The sequence below is a fragment of the Hesperophylax consimilis genome, chromosome 17 (assembly GCF_061612785.1).
Source record: "Hesperophylax consimilis isolate HC1 chromosome 17, BYU_Hcon_1.0, whole genome shotgun sequence".
NCBI classification, from domain to species: domain Eukaryota; kingdom Metazoa; phylum Arthropoda; class Insecta; order Trichoptera; family Limnephilidae; genus Hesperophylax; species Hesperophylax consimilis.
In genome coordinates, this window is record NC_142852.1 from 5,262,394 (window position 1) to 5,281,409 (window position 19,016).

Genomic DNA, 19,016 nt, shown 5'->3' on the forward strand with positions numbered 1-19,016 from the left:
TTTATAACTAATATAAGAAGTAAGCTAACGCAATTTTAAATGGTTTAGTTTGTGGGTTTTTTATATTTTTAAATATTGATCTCAATCACACATATATGTGTTGAATTTTTAAATAAAACTAAAATATTGTAGAGAAATTTGGTGTTACGAGATTTAAAAATCCTTTCTAGGTCTTTTTGTATCTCAGCCATAATTACTGAGTTGGCAACACTGAATATCAATGGAAAATTTATGACGCATGGTTTCTTTACGGCCAATGGTTTCATCCTGTTTCCAAATCTATTTCTACATAATATACATTACACTGTTTAACCCTGGAAGTTAAACATATCACCACATGCATAAGAATTACTGGTAAGTTTTAAAGATGATATTTTCTAATGACGCTATTCGTTTTGGCAGTGCCACTAATTCCAAGTCAAACTGAGGTAACTCTATTCTTTAATTTGAACTACGGCTACTAAACAAACAATTGCGCTATGTCTAACGCTAACGTGAACTAGCTTATAGCACTAATCGGTAAGTTATGGAATACATTTAGTTTGAGGAACTGTCAATGTGACCTGTGAATGCAATATGTCAGCTAAGATAACAAAAACAGTCTACACAACACAAACTACGGAGTTCCTAAAGGATCCACATTAGGGCCACTCCTTTTTCAAATTTATATAAATGACATATGCCATTTAAATCTAAATGGCGTAATTGACTTATAAGCACATGCTACTGCTATATTTTACTTGGTCAAAAACTTACTAGAAAAATAACAACTGAATTTTAACACATTAAACAACTGGCGAATCAAAAATATTGAACCGTTAATATATTTTTTAAACTATTTACATGATCTTAAGCTCATAAAAATGAGAAGCGCTGTCTAATTTGTGTATTTGGTAGAATAGTCCATCTTCTACCAACACAAGTAAAGAGAGGATTATACCTTAGTTTAATACAGTCCCATCTAAATTATCTAATTGAAATCTGGTGAAACACATATAGAACGTATTTAAACGACCTCCAAATAATACAGAATAAACTCCCTTGGAGAAGCATTAGATTTAAAACTTAATTTAAAATTATTTTTAATATTTAAACATAAATTAATTAATTGATTTTTAAGATATAGAATGGACAAAAAGAGACATCTCTTGTCAATTTCGGATAGTATTTTCTCTGCAGGTGAATAATAAGCAAATTGCGGCCACCTTTTACATCTGTTCAGTAGATTCATCTGAGATTGTGATATTTCGTCAAAAGAGGTCTATTTAAGATAAAAATAATTAAAATATATTTTTTGACAAAATAAGATGTCACAAATCTCGGCTGTGTGTTACAATGAATGTGCTGATTCATCTAAGACATTAATAATTCTTCTCTCTTGTGAGCTGGTTGTGCTTATAACCTTATATAGTGCAAATGCAAAGTGATTGCTGATTGCTGCCTGCCACTGAATCTGATGACAAAATAGAAGACCTAAATTGCGAGTACCATTTGTCTGGGTGAGTCTTTCAGTTCATTTGTATTTTGGTGACTGGGTTTGAATTGTTTTTTCTCCCTGCAGAGATAAAGTTATTAATCCACAAATTATTTTTCATAGGGAAATATAATATTCCCTGGATGATCTGTGCTACCTACACGCCAGATCATCATCCATAATTTTGGTCCTACGTAGCTCGGATATATTGCTAGCGAAAATTAATTAATATTTAGTGATTTAGATTTGGAAACATGATAAATGGATGTTCTTTTCACGTAATTTTTTTGGTGATTTAAGAAGTACCTATCAGTACCAATTTCTAGCATACATAAATAATTTTTCTAGCATTAGAAATTTGCGTATTTTTTTTGGTAAATTTCATTAAAGTCAAATTACTTAATATTATTTAGGTATAGTGAATTTAGTTTCGTTTTTTTTACGTATTCTTTGGTAGATTCGAAACATATAATATATTGGAATTGTCGTAATTTTTGGAGAATTCTAATTTACAATACTTACAACATTAAGGATGAAAGTAGATTGAATGCTGTTGAAATGAGATCCCTGAGGCGTATGTGTGGTAAAACCATGTATGATCGTGTGAGGAATGTGGATATCCGAAAAGAGTGCAAGGCTGATGTAAGCGTAATGAGTAAGATCAAGAAAGGGACGCTTAGATGGTTTGGGCATGTGGAGCGAATGAGCGAAGAAAGGAGTGTAAGGAGAATATACGATGCAAATGTGAATGGTAGCAGAAGTCGGGGGCGTCCGAGGAAGACATGGCACGACCAAGTGAATCAGATACTTGAGTCGGGCCATGTCAAGAGTCAGAACAATAGAAGAGTATGTATGAGACGATGTATGAATGTGAATGAGGCAAGGAGTGTGTGCCAAGACAGAGTTGTTTGGCGGTCCGTCCTCTCTGCCTACCCCTGCGGGGAAACGGCGTGATGGTTAGTTAGTTAGTTAGTTAGTTAGTTAGTTACAACATTATTGTATACTTTTTTGGTTAAGAATATTTTGTCATCTCATTAAAAATGCCGAGAATTGCTGAAGAAGTTTCTGGAGATATTCAGGATAGAACGTTGACTCTTTTGACGGCAAAAAAGGAAAATCTTTTTTTGCGGATGAATGAATTGTATAATTTATCAAATAATTTATATACCTTCGAGTCAAGAAAAAATGAAGACTTCATGACAAAGTCGGATATGATTGAAGACTTGAGAGTTCAGTTTGAAACCGTTATTGATAAACTTAACGACCGTCAGTTGACTTTGGACGACTCATTTAAACCGGATTTCCAACAATTAAATGCATTTGATGATATTTATTTGAAAGTCAAACGAAGTCGATTTAACCTTCAAAACGCGTCACGCAACGATTCGCGGGATCATTGTATTATTAAATTGCCACCTTTGGAATTACCATCATTTGATGGTAAAATGGGTAATTGGCCTACTTTCTACCAAGCTTTCAAATCTAATGTACATAATAATAGACAATTAACCGACGCCCAGCGTGTTCAATATTTAATTGGTAAATTGACACACGGCGCTTTAAAGGTTACTTCAGGCATTGTACCTGGAGGTGACACATACAATATAATCTGGAATGCTTTGGTAAACAAATTTCAAAATAAACGTGCACTAGGCACACATTATTTAAATAATATTCTTGATGCAAAAAATTGTACAAATACATCTGGCAGTCTTGACTTTTTTATTGAAAATTTTTCTGCATCAGTAGCAGCGTTAAAACAATTAGAGATTGAAAATTTAACTGATTTTATATTATTTCATTGTGCATTTAGAAAAATTGATTTTCAAATCGCACAGATTTTCGAGCTGTCAGTCAGGAATAAAGAGATTCCGACATATGACGATTTAGTCTCGTTTGTTCAAGATCAGGTTAAGATTTTAGAACGTTTAGGCAATTCAAATGAAGCCGGTAAAAAACTGCCCACTACGTCGTCATTTCGTTCTAATAAAAATTTTAAATCGTTCCTTGCTAGCAACGAGAATGTACCTCGGTTTACGGCTTCGCGCACAAATTGTTGTCTTGTTTGTAATAAAACTAATCATACAATTAAAGATTGCGTTAAATTTTAAAATATGAGCTCTTCACAGGCGCGTTTTGAATTAATAAAGTCAAAACATGCTTGCGTAAATTGCCTTAGTGGAGGGCATACAATAAACGCGTGTAAATCGGTTTTAACTTGTGAGTTTTGTAAAAAACGTCATCACACTTTGTTGCATTTTGGCAGTGCTGATGACAATGCTAAAACTCCATCAAGTACCCACGCACACACGTCGCGAACATCTACAGGGACATCTGAAAATTGTGATACACAATTAGAAGAACCTCCGCTAAACATAAATAACTCATGTTCCCTTTCTGTGAAAGCGACACATAATACGATTCTATTATCAACCGCGCAAGTATTCGCAAAGAGTAAAAATGGAAATAAAGTTATTGTTCGGTGCTTAATGGATAACGGTTCACAGAACAATTTAATTACTGTTGATTGTTGCAAGATCCTCAACTTACCAATAATTCCTTTAAACAATTCCTTTGTAAAAGGAATCGGTTCAGCATCCAAACCAATTTTGGGTTACGTTTATTTGGACATTGAGTCCCGCGTGTACCCGAATAATAAATATAATATTTATGCGCTTGTCATTGACAGTATTACAGATCAGCTACCTAATCACTATATAACCAAGGGTGATATGAGTTACTTAAAGGGTATACCTCTCGCTGACTTAACGTGGAATATTCCTGGATGCGTGGATATAGTATTAGGTGCACAACTGTTCCCATATATTTATTTAGGGAACAGGGTTGAATCTGGTAACGGCGAACCTCCGGCATTAGCGACTACTTTCGGTTTTGTATTAATGGGTGACTACCCTAGTAATGTGCTTAATACAAGTACGTCATTTTCGGCACTTGCGCTTAATGACTTAGTACAAAAATTTTGGCTGTTAGAGGAAATACCCAACATGCAATTTCTAAGTCCGGAAGAGACGGAATGTGAGAATTTATTTATATCATCTATTTCTCGCACCGTCGACGGAAGGTATTATGTTGCTTTACCTTTCTGTAAAGACCCGAAGCAATTGGGTAATTCCCTTGCTACTGCTCAGCGCCGATTTATGGCTTTGGAGCGAAAATTTAAACATTCACCGGCTTTGCGGGAGAATTATAATAAAGTTATTCATGAGTACATTGAAAACGGTTATTTAGCAAAAGTTTCAAGGTCGGATATTACCGATGACGGATATTACATTCCGCATCACGCTGTCACTCGCCCGGATAAACCTATGCCTCGGATTGTACTTGACGCGAGCGCTAAGACACATACAGGATTGTCATTAAATGACGTGATTTATACTGGTCCGAATTTGCAAGCCGATCTGTTTTTGCTTCTGTTAGACTTTCGTATTTTTCCCATTGCTATTACTGCAGACATAAAGCAGATGTATTTGCAGATTGAGGTTCCAAGCAAGCATCGCAAATATTTGAAAATTCTATTTCGGTTCGCGGACAACGATCCCATACAAACCTTTCAATTCAATCGGGTCCCTTTCGGACTAACAGCTAGTCCATACTTGGCAATGCGCACTGTTCGACAGTTGGCCCAGGATATGAGACAACATTTTCCGGACGCTGCCAATGTGGCAGAGTCTAAGTTGTATATGGACGACCTGGTATATTCTATTGTAGATGAACCCAGTGCCGTACGTCTGTCGCGAGAATTGATCTCGTTGTTTAAGTCCGGTGCCTTTGATTTGGTAAAATGGACTAGTAATTCTTCAGTGGTACTTGAGAATCTTCCAGATTCGCACCGAAGCCCTGTGGACTTTACTGTTGGTTCTAACAATGCCGCTAAGGTGTTAGGCCTTTCGTGGGAACCAGCTGATGACAGCTTCTTCTTTACGTGTTCTTATGTTCAGGAGAAGTGCACGAAGCGGAACATACTCTCCATAGTAGCCCGCTTGTTCGATGTTCTCGGCTTGGTCGCCCCTGTCATTCTGTATGCGAAATTACTTATTAAGGAGCTATGGCTGTGTAACATTGGTTGGGATGATATACCCCCTGAGAGCGTTATTCAAAGGTTTTCGGCTCTCACACAGGAATTTCCTTTAATTTCGACAGTAAAAATCCCCCGCCATGTTGGCGTCCTAAAGGACAGTACAGCGCTCGTTGTCGCCTTCTGCGATGCGAGCATGAATGGTTATGGCTGCGTGATTTATTTGCACACCACTGATCTCTCTGGAAATATTTCAGTGAGGTTATTGTGTGCAAAATCAAAGGTTTCTCCCACGAGAGTGACAACTCTCGCTCGTTTGGAGCTTTGTGCCGCAGTTTTGATGTCAAAGTTGATACGGACGGTTCAAGATAGTTATCGTGCGCGTCTTTCTATTGCAGGAACATACGCGTTTTCAGATTCTACCATTGCGCTCTCCTGGATACATTCCTCACCGCATCGTTGGTCGGTGTTTGTTAGCAATCGTGTAGCTCAGTGCCAGGAAAATTTGTCTCCGGAAAATTTTTATCATGTCGCCGGTATTGAAAACCCGAGCGATTGCCTTTCTCGTGGCATGCTACCCTCTCAACTCGTTTCACATGATTTATGGTGGAACGGCCCATCATGGATTCGCCACCCACCTTTGGAATGGCCAGTAAAACCTTTTCGCCCCACCAATACCGGTGAAATGCCTGAACACAAAGTTAATGTGCTCACTGCAATGGTTCTGGGTGAACAATCGGTTCTGGGTGAACTGGCCCAGCGTATATCCACTTGGGATAAACTACTAAGGAGTGGCGTTTATATTCTCCGATTCATAAAAAAGATATCACCTTCCTCTGGAATTGTCAATAATCTTGTGAATGCTGAAAAGGCTGTACTTCGTTCCGTGCAAAATGCTCATTTTTCAAATGATATTGCTGCACTTCAGAAAGGCAAATTCCACTCCAAAAGGCTTCAGGGTTTGTCTTTATTTCTTGATGAGGACAATTTGTTACGTATCGGGGGACGCCTTTCTAAATCGGACTTACCTTTTGAGGTTAAACATCCGATATTACTACCTAAACATGACTGTGTTGTAAATCTCATCATAGATCACTTTCATGTCATGAACTGTCATACCGGTCCAGGACTTCTTATGTCTATATTACGTCAGCGCTATTGGATATTGGATGCTAGGACGGTTATTAGGGCACGGGTGCGGAAATGCAACTGCTGCTTCCGCTCAAATCCATCACATCCTACCCCAAAGATGGCAGATTTACCTTCATATCGTATTACGGAAGCAAAAGCCTTCGTTCATACCGGTGTTGATTACGCGGGTCCTCTACGTATTACGCTTGCTCGTCGGAGAGGACAACATTCGCAGAAGGCATATATTTGTCTGTTTGTATGTCTTGTGACTAAGGCTATTCATATTGAGTTGGTCTCTGACTTAACTTCAAATGCTTTCCTGGCTGCTTTCAGCCGTTTTATTTCACGGCGTGGCCCTGTGTCGTGCTTGTATTCGGATAATGGTACCAATTTCGTGGGTGCAAAGGCACAATTGGATGACCTTTACAAGTTTTTAGTTGAATCGGAATATGAGCCCGCGTTAAAACGAGAACTCGCCAAGCGTCGTATCGAGTGGAAAATGATTCCACCACGCGCACCCCATTTCGGAGGTATGTGGGAGTCTAACGTGAAAAGCATGAAAACTCGCTTATTCCGAGTGATCGGAAGTCAGCTTCTCACTTATGAGGAGCTTCAGACTGTGTTGGTGCAAATAGAGTGCATAATGAACTCTCGCCCGCTCACAGCCGTATCTTCCGACCCTGATCCGGAAATCATAACACCTGCGCATTTTTTAATGACTACACCATTACAATACTTACCTGCATCTATCCCGACGGGCAGTAAAATTAATTTCGCTCAGCGCAAACGATTATTGGATAGTATGGTTCAGTCTTTCTGGAAAAAATGGCGTGTGGAGTATCTGCACACTTTGCAAGTCAGGCAGAAGTGGGCTACCCCTGATCATCCGATTGAGATCGGAACTGTCGTTCTAGTGGGACAGGAAGATTCCCCTCCGTTGAACTGGCCTTTGGGTGTAATCACTGAGGTCCATCCCGGATTGGACAAAATTGTTCGCGTTGCGACGGTGAAGACACGATTTGGGTTCTTCAAACGACCGGTTATCAAGTTATATCCCCTTCCGACTCAATAATTTGCTTACTTCTATTTTTTGTTTTTATTTTTTGTTATTTTTTTTGGTAGTTCAAATTATCTCCGACTATGCCATGATATTCCGTTACAGTTAATTGTACTCTTGTCAGTTGAACTTTATTAAGTTTATACTTTTCGTTCTGTTGAAAGCTTTTTTTTGGTGACCTTCCGACGTAATTCTTGGATATTATATGTGAATAGAGTCACTTGAAATGATTTGACGTTTATTTATTTGTACGTTGTTCTCTTACTTCTTTGCAAGTTCTGAGAACTTCCAAGGCGGGGAGTATGGAGAAGCATTAGATTTAAAACTTAATTTAAAATTATTTTTAATATTTAAACATAAATTAATTAATTGATTTTTAAGATATAGAATGGACAAAAAGAGACATCTCTTGTCAATTTCGGATAGTATTTTCTCTGCAGGTGAATGATAAGCAAATTGCGGCCACCTTTTACATCTGTTCAGTAGATTCATCTGAGATTGTGATATTTCGTCAAAAGAGGTCTATTTAAGATAAAAATAATTAAAATATATTTTTTGACAAAATAAGATGTCACAAATCTCGGCTGTGTGTTACAATGAATGTGCTGATTCATCTAAGACATTAATAATTCTTCTCTCTTGTGAGCTGGTTGTGCTTATAACCTTATATAGTGCAAATGCAAAGTGATTGCTGATTGCTGCCTGCCACTGAATCTGATGACAAAATAGAAGACCTAAATTGCGAGTACCATTTGTCTGGGTGAGTCTTTCAGTTCATTTGTATTTTGGTGACTGGGTTTGAATTGTTTTTTCTCCCTGCAGAGATAAAGTTATTAATCCACAAATTATTTTTCATAGGGAAATATAATATTCCCTGGATGATCTGTGCTACCTACACGCCAGATCATCATCCATCCCTATATATAATAAAAAAAAAATTAACTATAACCCAGATATCCCAACTAAAAACGTATACCATGAAACAAACTTACTGAAAACCAGAAAACTATACGAATATCACATATGCCTATTAGTTCACAAAAACAAAAATGGATTTTTACATGCGAATTCAACATTAATGAAAATATCACAAGTATATGAACACTTTACAAGAAAGAATAATAAACTGTATAAAATTTCAGTAAAGACTGAGAGTGGTAAAATAAACATAGGCCATTAGAGTGAGCACACAAACAATCCTCTTGCCGACAGCTTGATAACAGTACCTACATAGAATGAATATATTTAAGAAAAAAATCTGTTTGCTCTCAATATTAACTAGCTGACGTGTACCCGGCGTTGTTGGGGGTTATACTTAGGAGATAGACATATACAACACAGGACATTTCTGTAGGCCTTTTCAGGTTATACATTTCCGTAGTACATTATTTTGATTTATCTCACAAGGTTTAGCCAGCGTTAGCAATGTAAACGCCCGAAAATATTTTTTTACTTGTCTTGATTACAAAACATCGACTTTTTTATCCTTTCTATGAATATAATATACTTGTAATATATATTTTAACTTTTCGGAAGAAATTTCCTAAACGATTGTGAAAATCCTATCAAAATCCGTTGCGTAGTTTAGAAGAACTAAGCGCAAACAGACAGACGCGGATAGCGACTTTATTTTATAGTATTTAGAGATGATCAAAATTAAAATGTACTTATTAAAGTTAGGTAGTAAACAATAATATTTAGATTTTAGCTAGAAGTATTGGCGGATCCAATACACACCAAAACCTGTTTAAATAGAGTAATCCGACTATCCTCTTAATCGTTTTCAAATGACTTCAAGTCCATAATTACAAGATCAAATATGTGTAATGCGTATAACTTGTTTCGACAGAATATTCCAACTGACACAAAATATTGAATGCTCATACAAATGAATTTTTCATTATGACAATGTCCTGTTTCAGTTATATTTCTTTGGGATTAAACCAATTACCAAGCGTTACCCCAGGAGTGCCATGGATCTATTAAATTCAGAAACTGTTTCAATCAAGACGGAACCAGGACCCCGGGAAGTAGTCGAGGCTGAAATATCGTTTACGAATATGGAATTTGACCTGTCAAAAGTAAAGAAGGAATTTTCGCAGTATGCGGAGAGTACTCGCGCAGCCAGTAAGTTGCATTGTATATTATGAAAAAAAAATGTTAAATTGAAATGTTCGGAATCCATGTCCATTTTGAAATGTCGCGCAGACAGGACATGCGCTTATTCAGAACGTCCTCTTTTGCCATGTATTACTTTTATATTTTCATTTTAATTTATCTTTACAGAAATCTGTCAAACTAAGGCAAATATTTATCTTGCCAATAAAATTACTCGATTTCTCAAGTTTTTCCTCTAAAACAACCTTATTCCATTCTCTGTAAACAACAAAACTCTGTGCTGAAGGTGCTCAAGAGCTAATGGTTCTTACTTCTTGAAACATTGGTCCCTGAAGCAGATATCTGGAGTCCTTTTTTATAGTGTCTTATCCAATTTTCCCCATGTAAGGAGTTCAGTTGTATCTTTAAGTTGTATTTAAAAAACATTTTATTGCAGATCTCTCGCAGAGGGGCAATCGTAATCCTAAATGCATTGCTTGAAGTTATTGATGTGCGTCTCTGCATTATTCATATGATCATCTGATCTATGTACGTATTGTTTGTTTTGTTTTTCCAGGTAGCTTTAATATGGAAAATGTAACCATCAAGGTGAAACCGGAACCCCGAGAAGAAGGGGCAGCTCCATATAAAATTGAAATTGACATAGACCTGCCGGGTGTTAAAACTGAATGCTTAAAACGCCCTGAAAGAATTATACAGTCAGCAGGTAAAACCGATTGACTTTTTTTCATTCAACAATTCGTTTTTTTTAACTCTTCTTATACTTGTCAACCTTTATCCGTAATAATTTTCAGACTTACTGAAAGATCTGAAGAAGCGTACTCCGGGAAAATGATTATCTTATACTGTAACTACTCGTGCACTTATAAAGTCAGAGTTTCATCTGCGCACCCACACTGGAGAAAAACCTTATTTGTGTTCTTACTGCAACTATTCATGTTCCGATTGTAACTATTCTTGTACTTAAATGAAACAATTGACGATACACATGCTGACGGTGAGGTAAAACCTGTTCCACGTTGCGATTGTAACTAGTCATGTTTTTGAAAGCGAGATTTGATCTCTTTTTTTTATATCCACTCAAGGTGGAGAAAACCCTTTTTTATGTTCCGATTACTAACTATTCAAGCTCTCAAAAGGGATATATGACAAGACAGTCACAGAACAGCCTTGCTCTAAACTAGCGATTAGCAGTCTTAGATCTGCGTAATATCAGAGAGTGTCCAGTATTCAATATCATTAATAAGTGGTCAGAATAGGTGAATCAAATATCCTATGAATAATGTTAAATCGCGTTGTATACTGATTTATTTTCTTTTTACTAAATGTAACATTATTTTTTAATCGTAAGTTATCATTACAATTAGCACAGTAAAACCGATATATCTATCCATGATTCAGTTGTGAATGGTTGAACAAGTCGATGACTCCCAAGGAAGACATGCCAAGATCAAGTAAACCAAATACTTGAATCGGGTCATGTCAAAAGTCAGAATAATGGAAGATTATGTATGAGGCGATATTTGAATGTGACAAGACATAGTGTGTTCTGTTGAAGTCCATTCTCACTGCCTATCTCTGTGGAGAAACGGTGTCATGATTAGTTACAAGGTCAACTTTTAGGATAGCTGGCCATGCTCAGTTAGTATTTTTTTGAAAAAATCCCTTTGACTTAATTACTATAATGGTACTATAATTCAACTTAATTATTATAATAGACAACTTTTTGCACAGCCTTCTTGAAACATTGGCCCATTTTATTTCTTATAGTCTCTTATGCAATTTCCCCCATCTACAAAGTTATTCAGTTGTATCTTTAAGCGTAATAATTAAAAAAATATATATAATTGCAGATCTCGCAGTGGGGCGATCCTTAAATGCTTTATTTGTAGTTATTGATGTTCGTCTTGGCATTCATATAATCATTTGATCAGTGTTTGTATTGTTGTTTTGTTTTTCCAGCTAGCCTTAATAAGGAGACTGTAAGCATCAAGCCTGAACCAGAAGCCCGAAAAGAATATGAAGGGAGAGTTCCTTATAAAGTTGAAATTGACATAGACCTGCCGGGTGTTAAAAATGAATGCTTAAAACGCTCTGAAAGAATTACACATTTAGCAGGTAAAACCAACTTACTTTGTTTTATTCAACAATTCGTGATACTTGTTCGTTTTTTTTTACGTTTGTTAAGCTTTATCCGTAATTATTTCCTGACTTATTGACAGATCTAAAGAAGCATACTACGGGAAAACGTATCAATGATCAATGTACGAATTATTGTTTTGTTTTTCCAGGTAGCTTTAATGTGGGGACTGTTACCATCAAGGCGGAACCTGGACCCCAAGAAAAAGATGAAAGGGGATGTCCAAATATGGAAATTGACATTAAACTGTCGGAACGTTTTAAAAAAAGACAGACAGCCCAGACAGCAGGTAACAACGGTTTTCATTGTAGTATTTATCAATTCGCGCTTTCCTATTTTACTAACGTTTTTACAAATTAATGTTGGTGATTTGTGTAGGTGATAAAACTTGTTGCGCCTTTATCGTTTTTTTTTTGACAGATTTGAAGACAGATCCTGTGGAAAAACGATCATCTTGTCCTCATTGTAACTACTCCTGCTCTCGTAAGTCATCTTTGACAAGACATATGCTGACTCACAGTAGAAAAAAACCTTTTTCATGTTCTGAGTGCAACTATTCATGTTCTCAAAAGGTTTATTTGTCGACACACATGCTGACTCACAGTGGTGTAAAACCTTTTTCTTGTTCCGATTGTAACTACTCATGTTCTCGAAAGGAACAATTGACGAGACACATGTTGACTCACAGTGGCGAAAAACCATTTTCATGTTCCGATTGTAAATATTTATGTTCTCGAAAGGGAGATTTGAAGAGACACATGATGACTCACAGTCGAGAAAAGCCTTTTACTTGTTCAGATTGTAACTATTCATGTTCTCAAATGGGACAATTGACGATACACATGTTGACTCACGGTGGAGTAAAACCTTTTCCATGTTGCTCTTGTAACTATTCATGTTCTCGAAGGGCAGATTTAAAGAGACACATGCTGACTCACAGTCAAAAAAAGCCTTTGTAATGTTCCGATTATAACTATTCTTGTTTTCAAAAGGGACAATTGATGTGACACCTTCTGACCCAGAGCCGAGAATAACCTTTTTTTGTATTCCGACTGCAGTTATCCATGTACTTTAATGTGCAAATTGACGAAGCACACGATGATTAACGGTGGAGAAAAACCTTTTACTTGTTCCATCTGTAACTATTGATAATTTTGGAAGAGAGATTTGACGAGACATATTCAGACACAAAGCGGTACAACCTTTTTCATGAACCGAATGTGTCTATGTATGTTCTCAAAAGGGACAATTGACGAGACACATTCTGAAATATCTGGAATACTGACATACAAATGTATGTCTGTATGGCCATCGTCCCTTACAAAAGAAAATTTTCACACGGACCATTTCGTCAAAATACTGGTGACATGCAACAGCAGGGGCCGCCAGAGGCGCCAGTGATTGTAATACGAGGCTATGCCTTCTGGATAGTATGCAAAGCCTTCTTTGACTATCGATGCATTAATTTTCTATCTGAGATTTACATTATTTATAATTTTTTTCAATTAAATTTTAATTTTGGAGTCTGACAATAGTTTGTGTCCGTACGTGATATTTGTTTTTTCAATTTGATGTGAATGCCTTGTTTCGTAATTTTGTTTTGCAGTGTGATGGCTTACTTTGTCAATTGGAAAAGTACCATTGTTGCTAATCAAGAAAATATTGATGATTATATTAGAATCTGTATAAATAATGTTTTAACTAGATTCAAATTATCTATATATATATATATGTATAAGGGATGTATTATGTTAACATTAATTGTTATTATTACCGAGGTGTGTCATTATTTCTTTGTGTATATTTTAATAATAATAAATGTTTTATTTTCAAATATATAAGTCTATTTATTATTCTCATTTGTCTAAATGCTATTTAGGTTATCCCTATTTTTGCTTGCCTTTGTATGGTTTATCTAATATGTACCTATCATCTTTGAAGAACAACTATCTTTAAATTGAGTTGTTATTTGATTGATTTCACTCACGTGTGATATATCTGAATAAACCCAGTAGGTATGATAAAATATAGATTAAAGGCTTACAGTAGACAGGGCAGTAGTCTATAGTAGACAGTAGATATGATAAAATATAGAACACAGGCTTACAGAAGACATTGCAGTAGTCTATAGTAGACAGAAGGTATGATAAAATATAGATTACAGCCTTACATTAGACGGTGCAGTAGTCTATAGTAGACAGTAGGTATGATAAAATATAGATTACAGGCTTACAGTAGACAGAGCAGTAGTCTATAGTAGACAGTAGGTATAATAAAATATAGATTACAGGCTTACAGTAGACATTGCAGTAGTCTATAGTAGACAGTAGGTATGATAAAATATAGATTACAGGCTTACAGTAGACAGGGCAGTAGTTTATAGTAGACAGTAGGTATGATAAAATATAGATTACAGGCTTACAGTAGACAGGTCAGTAGTTTATAGTAGACAGTAGGTATGATAAAATATAGATTACAGCCTTACATTAGACGGTGCAGTAGTCTATAGTAGACTGGCATCCTTCATTTGAGAAATATTTTAAGATTTGGAAATGGGAAGTGAAAGAGATCGTGCAGAAGCGATATAGTTTGTTGAAGAACTTCCTTACGTGATTGTTTTACAAATGAGGTTGAAACTTTACTCTAGCTCTTTGCTGAGTTACTCCTACTCTGATGACGGATGATGTAGAACCCAGGATTGTGGTAGACAGGTGGAATTGTGTAACCAAATTATTAGTAGGAACTTCAGCATGAGAATTTGGAACAATTCAACAAAATCAGCTCAAAGAAAAATCAAACTAAACTTGAAAAAACACAACAATAATGTAATCATTTTTATTTACTAAATCTTGCCATTTCAATAACAGAAATATGTACTTAAATAAAGGTTTAAGCAAATAATGAGTAGGTATGTTTACTCTATCCTTTTTTATTGACGATAGTGGGAAAAAATTGGTTTTTATATTTCCAAAAGGTAGTTTGAAACATGCTGTATGCAATCAGTGCATCTGTTTGAGTGGGTACTATATTATACAAGTCATATTCAAGGTTATTTAACATATTATTTAATAGCTGGTGGCCTGTTTAGGACAATTCTTGCGGGCCACACTGGTGGCATCCGCAGCACTCTTCTTCGGGAAGCCGGCTCTGTAGAAAACACACAAGAGGTACTGCGAGGATTAGTATTGGGTCCAACATTGTTTGTAACTTTCTTAAAAGTTACCAGCCGTAGCTTGCCACTGGGGTGACTTATGACACAGGTTATCCAATGAATAGTTCCCGGGGCGGTGGTATCCATAACTGCCTCACATAATGAGAGTATTTGTAATTCATCGATGTGTTCTTACATTGTTCTTGTTTGACGCACTGATTGGCCAGGCCTCTCACGAATCCAGGTAGACAGCGACCCGCGACAGGGCAACCGGGCGGCTTGGTACATTTGGCAGCTTCCCCTGAAAACACCATGGCGCAAGTCCGGTCCGAGCACAGCGCGCAGGTGTCAAGTATTTCAATCGCACCACATTGAGGGGCTGGAAATATTAATACATTCTTAATAATATGCATATTCAAATCAGAATGGGCCTCAGTTCATGGGATTTGCGTCCCCCCTCAATAGTAATAGACCACAAAAATTGCATTTGAAAAAAAAGTGAATAAGAAGATATTGGGGTGTTTTAAAATAAGATAGTTGGTAATAATGTTAATATTTAAATTGTGAGTATAAGTTTGATGAAAATAATAATAATGATTGTTTGGTGTGTAAATTGTGTAATCATGTATGTAATCGAAGGACCATTGATTTTATACAAGTGACCATTGCACAAAGTAGAAAATATGTTGAGTGATCTCATTTGATTCTGCGCTATTGAAAACATAGTAATCATTATTTCACTTGATCTTGAAGGATATTATTCCTCCAAGCCCTTGATCTAGTTTGTAAACATTTATTTTAGAGGTAAGTCATCTAAAAGTACTTTCTTGGCCGCGCAATACACTTCCGGCCCTTTCCTTGATAAATCCACTCTTGCATTTGCAACCATCGGCTGTGTTTGGGTTCAAGTCTCCCTGGCTTGGTTTAGCTAAAAAAAAGTTGTGTAAAGGCATTGATAAGAAGTTTTTACACATAGAATTTGTGTGTGTGACACATATAATAAAATGAAATCGATTGGCGTTTTTGGTACCCAACCAAGTACCCAAACAAAACAAAAAAATCAATTAAGCAAATAAAACTTTTGGCAATCACAAAAAGAAGAGAAAATCTGTTAAGGGTTGGTGGTTTTTAGGAATAAATTCTACATTGCTTTACTCAAACGCCTTGCAGAAGCACTTACTGTTGCAGGTCTTGTTGATGATGGTGCAATACTAGCAAATGATAACACGGTAAGGCACAGGTGTCGTAGTTGTTTGGACTGAGCTGGAAATTGATTGACTGTAATGCAGACATTCTTGGCATCCCTAGCGAAGCCCACCTAGTAGTAGCATTTATTGTTGCTTTTTTTGATGGTGCAACACTAGCAAGTGATAATAAGACACTTAGGTTTGGTAGTTGGTTGGATGTTGTTTGGACTGGCCTTAACACTGCTTGATTGAAATGCAGACATTGTCTGCGTCCCTAGAGAAACCTACCTTGTTGAAGGTCTTGTTGATGATAGTGCAATACTAGTAAGTGATATCACAGTAAGGCACACAGATCTGGTAGTTGATTGGTTGTTGTTTGGACTAACCTAGACACTGCTTGACTGGAATGCAGAGGTTCTTGGCGTTTCTGGCGAAGTCTGCTTTGCAGTAGCATTTTTTGCTGCAGTTCTTGTTGATAGTAGTAGAAGGTTCCCCAAGGGTGGCGCAAGTTGTGTCGCAAGCGGAGCAGCAGGCGAAGAACTCGTTTTTACTCCGCATTTCTCTTGAGGCAAATACAAAGTGGGCGGTGAATTTCCAAGGGTGATAATTCCTAAACTAACACACCACCCGTAAGATTATCTTTCATAAAAACCACGCTACTAATACATACAAATTATGATTTAATTAGTGATCGCCTATCTACTACCTAGGGTCTAGGCATCTAATGTTTTGGACAAGGAGCGCTAAAATTTTACTTGCGCCATGCGCCATTTGGCTCAGGACCGGCCCTGACTAGACGAACAACAATAGTAACGCCTTTTGACTTTAACATGGTATTGTTGTGATCTAGTAAAGCACCCCAATATATTGCTAATTATTCAGAAGATGGTCACCCGTTATAAAATGACAACTCCGGCCGCTCGAGTCACCGAGGGTCCCAGTGGACACGGCGGCGACCGAAGCGCCCTTCTGTTCTTGAGCGTCGTATAACCAACACGATCTTATCCATTCAAATCACTTTCGCTCTAAAATGTTATTCGTAACCTTCTGATTAATAAATTATTAAACGTTGAAGTTTCTTTCATTACTCCGAATCACCAATCCGAATGACCCCGCAGCACCAAGTAAGTATCCTGGCGAACCACGACTCCCGCAACATGAAACTTCCACAGTATAATTTAAATCATAATACATAAACCATAATATAAGAAATAAAAATCGTGTACCTAATAAAAGCTTGAAAAGAAATATAGATTGTAAAACAACAAAAGATATTATGAAACAGAAGTTAAGAACATGTAATTAATTTTTCAATTTTGGATACTAACAATTCGTGGTGGAATCCATTATCTATAAATAGTATAAAATAAAGTGACATTCGCGTCTGTCTGTTTGTGCGCTTAGTTCTTCTTAACTATGCGAATTATATCGATAAGTTTTTCAGCATCATTTAGAGAATTTCTTCCGGAAGGTTTAGATAAATAACCCATCCATTGACACATATTGATAAAAAGCAGAGAAAAGTCGATAAAAAGATTATTTTTGGCCGCTTACATTGCTAACGCTGGCGAGACCTTATGAGAATATCGAAATAATGTACTACGGAATTGTATACCTTAAAAAGGCCTACAGAAAAGTCTGTTTTTATATATATATATATATATATATATATATATATATATATATATATATATACAAATGTTATACATATCGCAGTTGCCCTCTGGTCCCCAAAATCTCCAAGTGCGTCTTCTGTTTCCTGGGAGAAAGGGCTGCCGTCGGACCAATGCAGCTCAAAATGCCCTTCGTCTTACCTAAAAAAAAGACAAAATTTGAGAGCAATGATTACACTATTCTAATATTGTACACATATTTAATAAATTTCATGGAGAAAATTAATTAAACATATTTTAAGAAAAAAGAGGACATTAATGGTGATGGATTAATTCACTGTTGAACTTTCTTGTATTGGAAAAAATCGCGTTTTATGCAGTTTCTGCAGAATTTGTAAGGAGCGAAAACAAAACTTCTTGAGCGAGTTTCACTGCAATATAAATTAGGTGTATACCTTCAGAATATTCCTTCAAATGAGGATTCCACACCGTTGAAGCGTAATGTAGGTGACTTACATCTTATAAATATTAGTTAAAGAGTAACAAATTTAAATGTTAATTATTATTGCCACAGCACTAGAACAAGTAACACATCTGCCCTGATGGACACTGCAATGCTGTCCGAAACGTTGGCTAAATAAAGAGCTAGCGCAACACGGCATAACACCCCAAAAACAAATTAAAAAAAACACTTTTGGCCGTGAAAATCTTAAATCATATTTACAGCACTAGAAGTGATTCAAATTCTCCTGCAAGGGTTTCATATAATTTCCACAACTTTGTCGTCAGCAAACATCATGGAAAATGCTGGTTAAATCTGAATAAGGTACTTACATGATGCAATTCTGGAGAGGTTTAAATGACCTTGTTTGATGTAATCGTGGCTTTGTTTAACAGTTTTTTCATCCTAATACGTGGTATAGTATCGCGTCAGAATACGGAGAGGTCTGAAAAGGAAAATTAATTAAATTATTAGCCAATGAAATACATTCAGGAATCAGGAACATTGTATCAAAGAACGAGAGGTCAGTACCTGTATTTAACAACGGGTTCGGGTCCTTCTTTCAATTGGTGGAGATAGACCGGATATTTTATGATGACTGGAAGAT

The 19,016-nt window shown here is 36.5% G+C and overlaps 1 protein-coding gene across 1 annotated transcript; it reads left to right on the forward strand.

Moving 5' to 3' along the window:
• Positions 1-251: 251 nt before the first annotated feature.
• On the forward strand, positions 252-13,567 carry LOC149415831 (uncharacterized). Its single transcript, XM_089641732.1, has 7 exons — positions 252-354; positions 9,621-9,825; positions 10,373-10,522; positions 11,779-11,934; positions 12,108-12,245; positions 12,377-12,673; positions 13,563-13,567. Exons 2-7 carry the CDS (start codon positions 9,672-9,674, stop codon positions 13,565-13,567), a joined length of 900 nt encoding a protein of 299 aa, XP_089497858.1. The 5' UTR covers positions 252-354; positions 9,621-9,671.
• Positions 13,568-19,016: the final 5,449 nt, after the last annotated feature.

Bases quoted from the DNA above. Each gene is read 5' to 3' on its own strand.
- LOC149415831 (XM_089641732.1), top strand. From the start codon at position 9,672: ATGGATCTATTAAATTCAGAAACTGTTTCAATCAAGACGGAACCAGGA. The intron at 10,523-11,778 runs GTAAAACCGATT...TTGTTTTTCCAG, and splicing joins AAGAATTATACAGTCAGCAG to CTAGCCTTAATAAGGAGACT. The intron at 11,935-12,107 runs GTAAAACCAACT...TTGTTTTTCCAG, and splicing joins AAGAATTACACATTTAGCAG to GTAGCTTTAATGTGGGGACT.